The sequence below is a fragment of the Asterias amurensis genome, chromosome 3 (genome assembly GCF_032118995.1).
Source record: "Asterias amurensis chromosome 3, ASM3211899v1".
Taxonomy (NCBI): domain Eukaryota; kingdom Metazoa; phylum Echinodermata; class Asteroidea; order Forcipulatida; family Asteriidae; genus Asterias; species Asterias amurensis.
Genome location: NC_092650.1, coordinates 25001507 through 25017340, shown reverse-complemented (window position 1 = coordinate 25017340; position 15834 = coordinate 25001507). Strand labels below are relative to the sequence as shown.

At 39.9% G+C, this 15834-nt stretch overlaps 1 protein-coding gene across 1 annotated transcript in view; it reads right to left on the bottom strand.

The window, feature by feature from the left end:
• Positions 1-746: 746 nt before the first annotated feature.
• Positions 747-15834, bottom strand: part of LOC139934901 (guanine nucleotide-binding protein G(s) subunit alpha-like) — a 73381-nt gene continuing 58293 nt past the window's right edge. The window contains exons 7-12 of the mRNA XM_071929323.1: positions 15592-15665; positions 14579-14637; positions 13800-13920; positions 11892-12022; positions 8747-8814; positions 747-8287 (exon numbers count right to left, since the gene is read on the bottom strand). Of these exons, the coding sequence (XP_071785424.1) occupies positions 8141-8287; positions 8747-8814; positions 11892-12022; positions 13800-13920; positions 14579-14637; positions 15592-15665 (600 nt within the window). The 3' untranslated portion in view covers positions 747-8140. The remainder of the gene's footprint in view (positions 8288-8746; positions 8815-11891; positions 12023-13799; positions 13921-14578; positions 14638-15591; positions 15666-15834) is intronic.

The window sequence follows — 15834 nt, the reverse complement described above, 5'->3', positions numbered from 1 at the left end:
CTCAAAATAATTGGGAAGGAACTGGTAGCACTATTTGTGTCTTGCCCTACCAGCACAAATGAGGCGACTTGCCTGAGGTTCTGTTGCCCATCCCAACGACAATTTCTTGCCCTGCTCTTCCCAAATGGGACAACAGCAGGAACTTTGCCAACAATCTACAATGGTTGTCCTGCTGGGCCCATGATTGTGGAAGTGTTGTGAATATCCTGCATGCTGGGGCCAGCTGGGATTGTGATACGCTCGCATAACGGGGCCGGGAATACGTGGGGGTGGTTACAAGTTCTCTTCATGCCAGGGCGGGTAAACTGCAGAGGCTGTAAAATTCTGTCATGTGTGCTGGGCCCAATTTCATAGGGCTGCTAAGCACAACTTTCTTAGCATGAAATTTCTTCCTTGGTAAAAATAGGATTTCCAACCAAATTTCCATTTGTTACCAGTATTCAGCTGTTGTTTGCTTATCCTGAAAACCACCTGGACATTTGGCTGGTAATCCTGTTTTTATCAAGGCAAACATTTCATGCTTAGCAAATCTTTTGTGCTTAGCAGCTCTATGTAATTAGGCCCTGGTGTCGAGGTATACCTAGGTTACAAAAAGCAAATCACCTGCCCAGTAAGGGAAAGCCCAGGACTATGATGCAGGGCTAATTTGACATCCCCCGCAACGTCTCTGCTAGTCCTGGGTCCCCCAAGAGCAAGTATTAACGGAACTCGGACACAAGAAAGAAACAAACTCATCACACCTCATATCAACAGAATGGGCTATTCTAGTATATTTTTAATTAATTTTTACTAAAGAAAAAGGCAGCGTAACCGTGGTAACACCTTTGTCTACAGCGACATACATCTGTATTAATAATTCAAATCTCACAGTCAATGGAAAAATGTTTTTTTTTCTTTTCTGAATACTCAGTTAAATATCAATAGCGCTGTGCTTTTTTCTTCTTTCTAATATTATACAAGTTGATGGATCGGTTATTCACCAGTCACACTGACATGAAAATGATGCAAACAGACAAGAGTTGGAATCAACGACCATAAATTGTGCACAGGTAGCGTAGGAGGGGAAAAAATAACACAACATTTCAGAAGAAATCTTATGGTTAAAAGTTTATGAAAAGCTGGCAGGGCCCAATTTCATAGGGCTGCTTAAGGGGGAAACTATTGTTTACACAATTTCTGCTTAGCAAAAATAAGCAGGGAACCAGTCACAAACTGTGCACATAACATGATACTTTAGCCGGTAACCCTTTTTAGGTAAGCAATATTGTTTGATTGTTAGTCAATTTTTGTGCTTAAGCAGCTCTATGAAATTGGGCTTTGTTTGTCTTTAGCAACTTCAAATTTGATGTTTACAAAATATTGAATTCATTGTGCGATATTTATCAAAACTTTTCAACGCCTTCCTTACTTTATCTTTCACAATAAATTACAATGAAATTAACAATTTAACCACGGGCAAATTTTATACAGAGAGCAATTCTCAAAAGTATGAGGATATACATAGCAGTCGTTTTAACGGCTACTCGCCAATTTGGCTTGGTTGGTACGAAGCAGGTACCCCCCATATTAATTCTTTCACAGCTCAGCAAGAACAAACTTGAAATTTGAAAGTTCTTCTCTGCAGAATTTTGATAAAATTTGCACCTGGAAAAAACCACGCCCTACTTTTTAAATTTGAATAAATCTTAATATATGTTTTAATATGATACACAGAACCACTTGCAGTTAACCCACACATTAACAGATTTAATATAAATCGCATTTATTTTCCATCCGTCACCAGAAGAAAAACCAAATGGATTAACCAAACTGTGTCTATCACTGTTAACTACAAAACACGCACAATGAATTCCATCCATCCACACTACCTGTGCACAAAAATGGACCGTATTTAAAACAAAAAATCTCCCAACTATTGTTTCTTATCTTATTTTACTGACAACAGCACTGCACATGTGCATTAGTAGTCCACTTACATTTTTTTTGCTACAAGATTTTTTTTATTTTAAATATTTATATATAAATTGTGATGGGCAGCTGAAACCTCTACAGCTCTACTCTGAAACATAACCACAGCTGCTTATTACGACGCTATAATTATACAATACCAATACAATATTGTGAGAGATTTCTTAGTCTCTTTTTTTTTTTTTAAATGTACGTATTATTTTTTTTTGTCTTTTTGTTTTTTATTTTTTTACTTTTATAGTCTTGTTTTATTGCTCGTACCTATATGATTTCACGGTGGTGGTGATAGTGGTTGGTGCAAGGTGTAGGGAGGGGAGGGGGTAGGGGGGCAAAGTGGGAGGGAGTCTGCAACCAGACTGTAAACAACAGAGTCTATAGGAGAAAATTCGGATGAGAAGTGTAGCAAGTAAAGATGTTTTAAGAAACAAGCTTCTAGACCCCGGGCCGATAGCCCAAGGATTAGATAACCATGATGCAGCCCAAAAGCAAGGCTGGCATCTTGAGTGTAAAAAGTACAAAGCTGAACATTCTTGTGACTATTATAACTTTATTTGAGGTGGAAAAAACCTGGGAGAAAGACACAAACAAAAATACATAGGGTTGTTTGAAATAGAAAAAACGTGGGTAAACGAAGCCAAGAACAGCATTGCAGAGAAAACTCAAGGACAGTTTCAAACAGACGCTTAAAGCATTCATATTTGTTAAGAATGTAAACATGCTGCTTAATAGAAGAAAAAACAGGTTACCGACCAAAATAAGAAGTACTTATTGTACTCTTATGACTGGTTCCCTGCAAATTGTTGCTTAGCAGACAAATGTTATCAGGTAATCAGCCTTATAATATTGCGCCTTAGATCCTAAAATCTGTGGCTGAATCTGAGATTTAAAAAAATCCCAGCCAACTCTGTGTAAAGTAAGTGCAAGCAGAAAACATTGATTCTCATATTCATTTTGAAAAATATCAGTTGTAAGATTAAATTCCTAGTTTGTGGAAACGAATTCCTTTAAACCAAAGTTGTGGCAGAAAAATACTAACTCCATTTTGGAATTTGCATTCTTCAATCAAGTCTTGATCAGAACAAACAAGAAGATGAGAACAACATCTTACAAGCTTTTGCCGAGAGTCAACAAAAGCGAGGTACACTGAGAAAAGTCTGACCAACAAACTCCCAAGAAAGGAATGAATTTAAATCAAGCATTTGGGGTCTGCGGCCAATTGGAGACAAGTCCATCTGGAGGATCTGCTGTCTTTAAAGTAACGTTGCCTTGGATTGGTCGAGTTGGTCATTGAAAAGCGTTTGGTGACAACCCCCCAGTTCTTACATTATAAGTAGGATTTAATTTTTCTCTGTGTACTGTTTCAACTGTAGTGAGGTGCAGTGTGCTCTGTGAAGAGACGAACTATACTATTTTCAACGATTTTTCTTTTATGCAGTATGTTACAAAATCAGAATAATTACTTGCCATAGTTTGGATTCTTATGAATTGGTCCCAATTCCTTACAACATTAACGAACATAAAAGGCAACAGGTAGTTAGAGCGAGTAAAAAGTTTGAGTCTGATATCACACTTGTCTGTTTTTTACAACAAACTATTCAAAAAACACTTCAGAATGTTTTTGTCCCTCTCACTTTGGACCAGTGATAACCAGTTGGGATAGAACGGGTTCCATTTGGGAAGGGGGGGGGGGGAGTTGGGTCTCATTGGGATAGTTAAATCCCTATAGTAAAACTGGGATAGTTTGGGTGACATAACCCTGTCAGTCATTCTGTAGCAGTTACTAAGACTCCCTGACAGGGAGAACTGGGCACCCCTATAGCCTGACTGGGATAGTTTGGGTGACATAACCCCGTCAGTTATTCTTTAGCAGCTGTCACTGTGGCTAACTAAGACTCCCTGACAGGGAGAAGCAGGCTCCCCTATAGCCTGACTGGGATAGTTTGGGTGACATAACCCTGTCAGTCATTCTTTAGCAGCTGCTTCTGTGGCCAACTAAGACTCCCTGATAGGGAGAACTGGGCACCCCTATAGCCTGACTGGGATAGTTTGGGTGACATAACCCTGTCAGTCATTCTGTAGCAGCTGCCACTGTGGCCAACTAAGACTCCCTGATAGGGAGACGCGGGCTCTCCTATAGCCTGACTGGGATAGTTTGGGTGACATAACCCTGTCAGTCATTCTGTAGCAGCTGCTACTGTGGCCAACCAAGACTCCCTGATAGGGAGAACTGTGCACCCCTATGGCCCGACTGGAATAGTTTGGGTGACACAACCCTGTCAGTCGTTCTTTAGCTGGACTTAACTTCCTTGCACCAGAAGGGGACAGTGCAACCTAAACTTTCCTTTACGTTTCCTTTACGTCTCTAACAAAACTTCCCACATCAAGTGTTGGATATTGTTAGAGATCATCTATGTTGTGAAATAAAGGCTGAACAACAAAGGTGGGGAACAGTTCTTGAAATTTAACAAAGCATGAGGCTTTTTCCCTTTCCAAAGAACTGGGCCCATTTCATGGCTCTGCTTACCGCCGAATGCTGCGCTTACGATCGCGATTCCCCGCTTACATGCAAGCACCCAATTTCTGCGCTAGCATTGTAAGCGTAGAATGCCTAGTAACGTGAAGTACGCACGCGCAGAAGCCCAAATTCGCCGCTAACCTGTGAAATACGCTTGCCGTAAGCACAGAATTCCCTGCTTCCGTAAGCGCCGATTCTGTGCTTACGGTAAGCAGAGCCATGAAATTGGGCCCAGATTGCTGGGCGGGCAGGCGGGGATTTGGGGAGGGGGATGACACCGATTGACCTTTTAGGTAAATGATGGCCTTTGGCATTATTTGGGTACCATATTTGGGTACCTTCTTGAAGGTGATTAATCGGCTGTTTTCACAATCAAGTCAGAACCAATCTTTAAGACTGGTTTTGGGAGGGATTGTAAAAAACAACTTTCTTGGGATGCTAGTCAATCCTACATCATCATAAAATCAAAAAACAACGATGACAGTTTATAAAAAGTCCTGATCAGCTAGGAGAAGAGGCCAATGCTAGCCCTTACACTCTTTAGTATTTACATAGTAGGTTCCCTTACGTCCATTATTGACCTTCCCCCTTAAAAAAAGCGGAGAAAATTGTTTTCCCGTTTTTCTCTACAATAAATACGCATGATCACAACAGACAGTGGTGTTTAGGGAGGGGGTATCTAAGAAATGACTACCGCCCCCACTTTCATAGAGCTGCATAACAAAATTATGCTTACCAGAATAAGGTTACAAGCCAAAATATCATGCTATTATGTACTACCAGTGACTGGTATCGTGCTTGTCTTTTACTCAGCAGAAAATGATTAAGCAATTATTTGCTGCTTAAGCAGCTCTACGAAATAGGGCTCACTGATGCATGATAGAACACAGCAGAATCAGTTTTCACCAATGAATGAATCAGAAAGATGAATCTGTAAGAGTTGGTGTCGCTCAAGGCATCTTACAGGCATACGGTTCCAGGCAATCTCAAGGAACCAGAACTTCCACTCTCAGCGATCACATCATTCTCAGTGAGACAGTAAGTTACACATGCCTCTTCCTAATACTGAGGTGTTATGTTAGGAGTTTGTGTCGCCTCAAAGCTGTCTATAAAGAAGGCCCTTAAGGGCTTTCTGCAAGACGTTTTTGGACATGCTGGTGGCAGCAGACATGTTTTGGTGTGTGTTACAATTAATCTTGACATGCACTGTTCATACAAAGAGATTGTGACAGAGTTTGAGCACATGATGTCATTTTTAGTAGGGCGCCCTCGACTAGAGGTCAAAAGGTTGCTTATCGGCCCATTCTGTGCGCTCATGTACAACAAATGTTGCCTATATTTTACCATAAGGTTCCCTGAATGAACAGGCAATAATAGCACTGATAATCAAAAGGTTCCAGTCTATGTTAACTTCAAGTTAAAAAATTCCTCTGAGAATGACACCAAGCTTGTAACACACAGCCCAGCAGTTCTTAAGAGATCGTGAAATGAGCGTTAAAGTATGCTGCCCTCTACAATTCAAAAAGTTCTATATAAAATTTGACCTTTAGTTTTGTGTGTGAATCGTTACCATAAACTCTTTAGGGCCAAATTTCATAAAGCTGTCAAGCAGAAAATTCTGTAAGAAATGGCCGGGGTACCAGTCACAGCAATGGTATCTAAATGGTATTTGGATGGTAACCTAATTTGGCTAAGCAACCATTTTTGTGCTAAGCATATTTGTGCTTACAGGCTTTATAAAATTGGGCCAAGGTCACCATCTGTAAGTTTACACCAAGTATCACATACTTCGCACAATATCTTCATATATTAAAAAAAGAACAGAAAACAAGAAGTCGTAATACTAAAAATTGAGAGTGAATGAAAACTGATGTACCACGGCATCCTTCTAATATTTTGCACTGTACAATGTTTTTATGATAATCAATAATGTCAGGTTTTGTCAATTTTTTTTCGTTTAACAAGTTCACACAATCACTATATAAACCACAACTAGTCAGTGGACAAGACGACTACAAATAATGCCGCCTTTTTTCCCTTCTTTTTCTTTCTTTTTCCTTTTTAAATCTGGAGACAAATTTCAAAAAAGGAGAAAGAAAGAAAAAAAAAATACACACACAAAATAAACACAATGAATTTGCATGATGGCTTGACTATGTATTATGTACACTTTTCCTAAATAAAAATAAATAATAAAAATCACTTAACTCAGAATCTGGTTTTTGTTTTTTGGTGATAGTTAAATGTTTTGCTTATCTAAAAACCAACTGAATTCAAATTGCAAAAGATCATGATTCTAGTTAAATTCTCTCAAACAAAAAACACACATAATTACAATTGTCCCCCAAATTTCCATCCCATACAAAAAAAAATTAGTAGTTGTTTGTTTGTTTGTTGTTGTTGTTGTTGTTATTGTGATAACAAAAGGCATTGTTAGGTGGGGATTAGTGGGAGAGGGATGCAGAAACTACTTTCCAACTGTGGGGAAAACATTTTGAAAAAATTACAAAAAGGCTGAGCTTTATTCTGCCAGTTTTTCTCTTCGCTAAAACAACAAACCCTTTCTAGCATGGTTCCGGACACCGGTCAGCGGGGACAAAACTTACTCGCAATATTGTGTTTTTTTCTCTCTCCAATCTGTAAAAATCTTCTTTTTTTCTTCTTCTTCATACCTAATTTTAAAATACATTAGATGATAAAAATCAATCGAAAATACTGCTTTAAAACGTTATGGACCGGCAGATTTGAGAATAAAAAAAAACTCACCAAAAAGGAGTGTCTGTGTGGATGGCATAGGAATGAAAAGTTAAAGTGAAAGTAGTTTTTTATTTGGGTCCGCAGTAAAGGTGTTTTTCCTTCTGACCAGTTTCTAAATATATCTTTGGCTTACCATGTTTCCTTGTTTTGAAATACTTTTCTTAAGGTCAAACTGTCCTGTCAGCTGAGAGCCTAGTGATTGTTATTTTAATAGCAGACCGGCAGTGTTTAACTGATGCGAAACAACCTTCTTCTCCATACAGCCTTCAGAGTGAACAAAAACCACACTACACAAACTTTAACTTTTCATTCGTTTATCATACACTTCCACAACTTTTGTTTTCAGTTCATACGTATTTGTTTAACCTTAATGGGGGGTTTTGTTTTCAGTTTTGAAGTATCTTAAGACTTTAGGATATGTACAATCATGCATGCAACAAATAAATGCCAAGTGAGGTATCTGAACGATAGGTTAGATAAAAACCAGACCCCACATGCATCTATCTCTTAAATTCATTTTAAACTGTAAAATCACATTGCAACAATTTCTTTTATTTTTTTATGTTTATATCATAATTTTCACAATTTTCATTTTTTTTGTTTTCCACACCACTCTGGGTTGGGTGGTCATTCCAGAGAGAGAGCAAACTCCACGAGGCGTTTCCCAGCGCCATTTCCACAGCAACCGCATAAACACTACATTCACCACGGTTTTGCTTAACGCGCCCTCGCGGAGTCTTCGTTCCCGATACCACCGAACCCCGAGAGATAAAAGTCTACAAACCCAATCTTTCTTATTTTTCCATCTCCCGGCTGTGACGGCGCACCACAAGACAAGAGGGCGCTGTTGCAGCAAAGGATTCTGGGTGAAAGGGGGGAGCTGTCGCAAGGAGGCTGGTGTCACAGCAGCTCGTACTGTCTGAGGTGCATCCGCTGGATTATATCCCGACAATCGTTGAAAACCCGCCTGATGTTTTCTGTGTCTACTGCACATGTGAAGTGGGGGTAGCAATAGTGTCTCCCGTCGCCACTTGCCGTGCTGATACGCTGGAGGAAAAACAGACAATAATCAAACAGAGTTACTTACATGGTCCAAACTCATCGAAAGGGAAGGAGTGTTCATAAAGCTTGAAATTGCATTGAGTAAAAGAAGTCTACCAAATGGAGAAAAACTGTGTTTGATACCATTTAAGTGCTAATTTTGTCTAAACTTTTGTCCAAACTAAATCATGGAAAAGTAGGGGTTAACCACTGTGTAACTGGTTTACATAGCAAGCAATAACAGGTTTCCTCAGGCTTGCAAGCTACAGTGATTAAGTTCACTTATGAGGCATTCTTGGTTCAGGAGATAAAGATAACAATAATAATAACCTATTGTACTTTTCTGTTGTGGACGTGATCACCAAAATGGCAGATTTGAAAGCACAATGTGCAATCTAAGACATTGTTGGACATGATCTACGAGAGCTGTAGTTCAACAAAAAATTTCATCCTGGGATTACTTACTAGGAATTCATCACGAATGAAGAATTTGGCCTTTACTACACAATCGTCCTCCCCTGGCTCAATTTGTGCTAAGAGAAAAACAAAAGATAACTCATGGTTAATCAGTAGTCAGTGTATTATTACGAGATCTGGGCATAAAAGCTCTTAAGCAGAAAATAATATTGTGCTTAGCCAAAGCAGGACACTGACCAAAATAGTTAATGACTGGTTTCCTTAAAGGCAGTGGACACTATTGGTAATCACTCAAAATAATTATTAGCATAAAACCTTTCTTGGTGACAAGTAATGGGGAGAGGTTGATGGTATAAAACATTGTGAGAAGCGGCTCCATGTGAAGTAACGTAGTTTTCGAGAAAGAAGTTATTTACCAGGATTTTGATTTCGAGACTCAGATTTAGAATTTGAGGTCTCGAAATCAACCATCTAAACGCATGCAACTTCGAGTGACAAGGGCGTTTTTTTCTTTCATTATTATCTCGCAACTTCAATGACTGATTGAGCTCAAATGTTCATAGGTTAGTAATTTTATGCATATGTTGAGATACACCAACTGTGAAGGCTAGTCTTTGACAATTACCAATAGTGTCCACTGCCTTTAAAAGAAAAATTGACTAAGCACCATTTTCTACATAACAGCCTAAGGAGATTGTGCCCTGGTAGTTGGATAATCGGATCAAGCCCAGCAGTTTCCAATCCTGGCACAGTCCACCATGGTGTTCGAGTCGTTAGGAAAACAAAAAATAATTACTCGGAACCTTTTCTAGAAGGAGTATCAGAAATATCAGTCACATAGTATGTAAAAATAAAAAATGGACAAATAAGCTGAGTCTTTACATTGATAATAGTTCGGGAAGCTAATAATCCTAACTTGCATGTGAAAAGCTGAACTGCGACTCGCGAAGGCCGCAACTACAACATGGTCAAGGCGAAGGCATGCAAGGGCACCAGTCACATCGACCCATATATGTCTGCGGACCGTAGCCAGAGATCAAAAGTGTTTTATATACAAATCAAATGGCTAAAGTAAGACTCCAGAAAACCAACTTATCATTGTAACCAGCCTCATTGGCGAGATCGTACACCGTGTACGACCAGTGGTACGATCGTACACCAGTGCAATGTTATTTTAGTTCCCACTATGCGCTGCCCATGGTAGCAAGGCTGCGTTATTTTCTCTGTAAATCGCTTATCAATGTAGAACTGGGATATTAAGGCTGAATCGTTTATAAAACAAACCTCAGTAAAACACAGTAGGTGCAATACAGAACAGTCAACAACGTTCTCACAAACAAAAAAGAGAACGGACTTTGAGTTTTTGTTGCAACAAAATCAAGGTGTTCGGTGTGTGTTCAGTGTAGACAAGAACAAAATAGAAGATTTTGTGAAATGAATTGACTGATGAGTTGCGGTTGTGTTTGATTCTTGCGTTGTGATGTGGAGATAAGTTGGGTAGGAGTGGAAGAAGATGGAGCAGGAAAAAACAAAAACGAAAACACAAAACAACAAAGATTCACAATTGACTGAGCAGAGATTTATAACTGCGTTTAGTAGGACAGTGTCTGAGTTGACTGTAGTGACATTAATGTGTCGGGGTAGACCAGACGGTCTCCTCGCATGAGTGCAGCACTTCTCCTTCTTCTCTAACCCCCTCCTCACCAATAAGACACCAACGTCCCCGTGTCAGCTCCACAGACCTTTTATTTTTGTTAAACTCTGACCTATTTGTGCTCAGCAGGGTTCGCCACAAATGTCACCTACAGCCACAACTGATCGTTTGTGACTCCCGTGAGGGACCAACGGACCGTATCGAATAATGACCTTACCATTCAAATACCTGTCCCACAACATGGCATCTGTGAGTCATAGCCACGGTGCACCTTCAAGACTTTCCCACAGACTAAGAATGTTCATAGGCCTCGCCCCCTCAAAGATGACATTCTAGGCCTGTGACTCAGAGTGCACTTGACACGCGTCTCTCCTGTACGCCATTTTGGTAGTCCAAATGTACGTAAAGGAATCAACTCCCAAGATGGCGGGAATGGTAGACGCGCATTTAGCGGAGGTGCATTCAGCATTAGGCAAGAGGTCAGTACCTCCCTAAACCCCCCTTCATAAGGGCGCTCTTTAGATGCAAAAGAAAAGTGGAATAATGTGCGTAAATTCAACAAAAATCTTGAGTAGAGGAATTTTCAAGAGAAGTCCAACATTATATTGGAAGAAGTTGTGACTTTCTTATGAAGATAAAAAATAATAATTGGAGTATAAAGCGTTCAGCAAGATCAAATGATTTGCGTGAGATGTAAAATGACAGTCAACACAGAAGACTCCATGCAATCGTTGATGTATCAAAGTGGAGGTTCGTGATTCGACGCCACTGCGATAAGAAAGTGATCTTTGTTTTACTGGCAAAGACTTAGTGAAAGTACAGGAATGATTATAACGGCACAGTGACAACTCCACAGGCAGTGCTGACCGAAAAACCAATCATGCAAGCTTTATAGAGATGACATCATCTTTCATTTACCAGGGTTAACTGTTAGTTCCAGACAACGGAGCAACCACAAGGAAGAGGAAAGAACAAAACCAGTTTCGTCAGAATTTCACAGCGTTTTGTTTCGACACCGATCAACAGACAAAATTTACCGCACATGGGGACACAATCTTTAAATGTGCAAAGGGCAAGTTTATCACTTAACGGATGTAACTAGGTGTTATAAAGCATAAAGCTTGCTGGTTGCCAATCGCAAACAGTACAATTTTCATGACATTTTGGATAAGCCTATCCAATTTGTGTACCTTTGCAACTTCAAAAAGAATTTCACCAAGGTCCCATTGAAAAAAAAATATTTGATCGCGTGAGGGCACTTTCAAACATATTTGTATCACTTCCAGGGTATATTCATTCATACCCGAGACAGTTATTAAAGACTGGAACACATTACCACCACAGAAATCATATCCATCACCGAATAAAAGACCTTTAAAGGAGTCGGTGCAACCCACCTCTGAAGCAACTTAAATCTACGGCGTCCCTGGAGGTTGTAAAAACACTATTGAGAGCGCCCTCACTCGGTAAAAAATACGGCGTAACAAAAGTGGGCGAAAGAAGGGTAAAACTATCTTATCACTTTTCAGACTGGCTTACCATCTGGGGGGATAGTGTAATGTTCAAATTCACTGAAGTAGTCCTCGATCTTAGAACGACCTGCCTTGACCTTCTCAGCGAGTAGATCTTGCTTGTTGAGGAACAAGATGACAGAGATTGTCCGCAACCACCTGGAGAGAGAGAGAGAGAGAGAGAGAGAGAGAGAGAGAGAGAGAGAGAGAGAGAGAGACAACGTGAACACAAGTATTTCTTGTTACACCCGTTTCAGACAGGCGCTCCAGAGATGCGCTGAACCAAATTCTGAATCAAGTACATAAAAAGTATGACGTCTGAAACAGTTAGGAGCGACTGGATGCTCTAGAAGTCGCAGTCGTTTGGAACAAACTGGTGCAACTGTCGCGACACTGGCGCAACTGTCTGAAACGGGTATTAGTCGACATTAAGATAAACCTGGGCAACTAGTGAAATTTATTACTAGACTGGTCGCGCTTCAAGTAGTTGCGCCTTTGACACTTTGAAAGTTGCCGTTTTGACATTGCTATTAAGCAGATAAATTATTGCTTAGCAGAAACTGGTTACCAGCTAAATTCCATACATTGTATGAGACTGGTTCTCTGCAAATGTCTGTTAAACAGATACCATTTGGAGCGCTGCTTTATGCATATCTCTTTGGGTCCGAGATTGGAATCGGATGATTTCACAGGCCTGTTTTTGAAAGGGCAAGGGCACCAAGGCGGCACGGAGGCCTTAGCTGCCTCCGTGAAGTATCAGTCTTGGTGTAACCTCAAATCAAGATGCACTATAGTTCAATCGAAGGCCTGCAGACAGTTTTGATCAATCCGCCAACAGCTGATTTAAAAACAAACAGGACCATACATCAATCGTGTCCGCCCCTATCCCCTTAACTGCCCCCCCTTCCCTACCCAGAATTAGCATCACAGCTTGAAGAATACTTATGGTACCAAACGTTGCGGGGAAATATTATACAGTGGCACATGATGGCATTTGAAGAAAAATGTCCAGGGTACATATCACCTGTCACTGATCCATTTTCTCAGTAAGGTTTGCCTCGACACAAAGCGCTATAGTTAAAGTTACTGGCATGGATTTCACAAGACTAATTTTATCTCGAGTTAGGACGAGTTACTTGTCCTAACTTAGGGACTAGCCTCAAGTTATAAAAATCTCCTAGAACTAGTTTCAACTCTTTATGTAATCGATCGCTGTTATTAATTTCAACAAACTCTTCCTAACTTAGGATTAATCTTAGGACTTAGAACGAGTGAAGTTCCAAGAATGCATTGAACCGCAAGTTACTCGTCCTAACTCAAGATAGGATTAATCCTAACGTTTTGTGGGATCAAATGCTGGACACCTTTGTTGTCAAAGACCAGTATTCTCACTCGGTGTATCCCAACATATCCACAAAATAAGCAATCTGTGAAAATTTTGACTCAATTGGTCATCGAAGATGCATAAGAATAATGAAAGAAAAAACACCCTTGTTGTACAGCTTACAGATGTTACTTTTTTTTTTTTTTACCCATACACCGATGTGTGTTAGCACTGTATACTCAGTGCTTTCCCGCGTCCTGTGAAAAAATATCACAGGCATATTATTCGGGTGGGATTCGAACCCACGACCGTGCAATTTTAGAACAGTGTCTTACCAACTAGACTACCAAGATTGCATAATAAAAGGCTTTAGGCCTGAAGTCTTTTATTATTTGAGTGAGAAATTACCTCTTTTTCAAAAACTACATTACTTCAGAAGGAGCCGATTCGTGCGAACTTAACATAACATTAACATTGGCTCGGCTCATGAAAAGACCTCACACCCCAGTCGTTCCAAATGACTGCAACAGTCAATCTTTCGACATCTAGCGTGTCCACAAATGTATCTAGCAATACTTCCCCTCTCCCGCTTCATCCAAGTACGTAACCTACCTGTTGTTCCAAATACTTTTGAAGAGCTCTAGAGACTCCCGGAGTCGATTTTGACTTGGGTCTTCCCTCAGTACCAAGTTGTAACTACTGCAGGCGACCACAAAGATGATGGCTGTCACGTCTGTATACGAGAAGGGGAAGAGGAGAGTCAATGAGTTTATTTTTGTCATTTTGTAGTTTTCAAATCATGCAAATAGTAAGTTCCCAGTTGTCTTGTTCTCATTAACGGTGTGTTTTCTAGTCTTTTCAGAACTGAGAAGTCTCCAGAATTCTGAAAATCTAGTCCACAATGATTAAATGTAAAGCATGACAGTTCTCAAAAGAACAAATCTACCAGGCAAGTAGAATACAAACAGGGTGTTACCCTAAACCAGTGTTTTATCTGCAGCTCAGATCATCCGACACCGCTTTGTCATTAAAAAAACTTACTAAGACTCACTTGCTTCCAGTAGTTCTGTAAATATAATTATCTTCTTCGTTGCTACAGCGCCATGATCTAGGTGGAACTGCGCTTCATATACCCTGTTGTTATAGACCTTATGCATTGACGTCATCCAGCGGCCATCTTAGTGGAAAAACGGTGACAAAACAATCGAAACGCACAGAATTGTACGCGCGGCCAGGATTGACCAATGAACAACCTCCTTTTGACCTCTAGGTCAGGGCGCCCTACTGAAATGATGTCATGTGCATAAGGTCTATTATCATTATTATTATTATAAAAACTAGATTGATACCTTAGCATGCAATGCCTGAAATCTCCTAGACGTTGAACTTACCATTGAAACACTGGATCCACTTTCTTCTTTCGTCCCTCTGTCCTCCTACATCAAACATGCTGCAAAAAGAGCGGGAAGAAAACACAAAGACATTTAATTAAAGATGTTGCTGTGCATCTTTTCATCTAAACATTCGGTCTTGGTCAGACATCCCCCTGCTCTCCCTTAAAACCTGTGTTTTAAAGACAGTGGACACTATTGGTAATTGCCAAAGACCAGTCTTCTCACTTGGTGTATCTCAATATATGCATAAAATAACAAACCTGTGAAAATTTGAGCTCAATCGGTCGTCGAGTTTGCGAGATAATAATGAAAGAAAAAATAACCTTGTCACACAAAGTTGTGTGCTTTTTGATGCTTTATTTCGAGACCTCAAATTCTAAACTTGAGGTCTCGAAATCAAATTCGTGGAAAATTACTTCTTTCTCAAAAATTCCGTCACTTCAGAGGGAGCTGTTTCTCCTAATGTTTTATACTATCAACCTCTCCCCATTACTCGTCACCAAGTAAGGTTTTATGCCAATAATTATTTTGAGTAATTACCAATAGTGTCCACTCCCTTTAAGGGAGATGACAATTTGTCCTTTTGAATCTGCCGTGAAAACCATGTTACTTTGTCCTTCAGAAGGGACATTAAGCCTGCAGGTCCCAGGATTGGTTGTTCATGCCAAAGAACCCGGAACACTTATTGTTAAAGAGTAGGGGTTAACCCTGCCGTCAATTTCACAAAACTCTTCCTAACTTAAGACTAATCTTAGGACTTAGGACGAGTCCCAACCCTGCACTGTAGTATGCAGACTTTAAGATTAATCCTAACTCGAGATAAGACAAGTCCTAACTCTTTGTGAAACCGACGGCTGGTGTTTCAGGTTCACATAGCAAGTATACCATTGTTTACAGCTTGCGAGCTACTGTGATTAAGTTCGCTTATGTACAAGGCATCCTTAGTTTCATTACCAGAAATATATCACAATAATGATAGGAATAATAACAAGAACCAAACTGAAACTTACTGAAAGTTTACTTTGTCGACTTGAAACCTTGTTTCAAATATACCCGATGTTAAAACACGACACCGCAGGATGTCCTATGAAAATAAGGGAAGAAATAAAAAACGGTTTCAAAACAACCATAATTGTTTCAGTGACTCCAGTGTCAACCAATGAAAAGAACTACTTTGTAAATATGCAGAAAATGGTGGACATGGGCAACGTAATGGGCCAAAATATTTAAATATAGAGTTTTTCAGTTTTCTA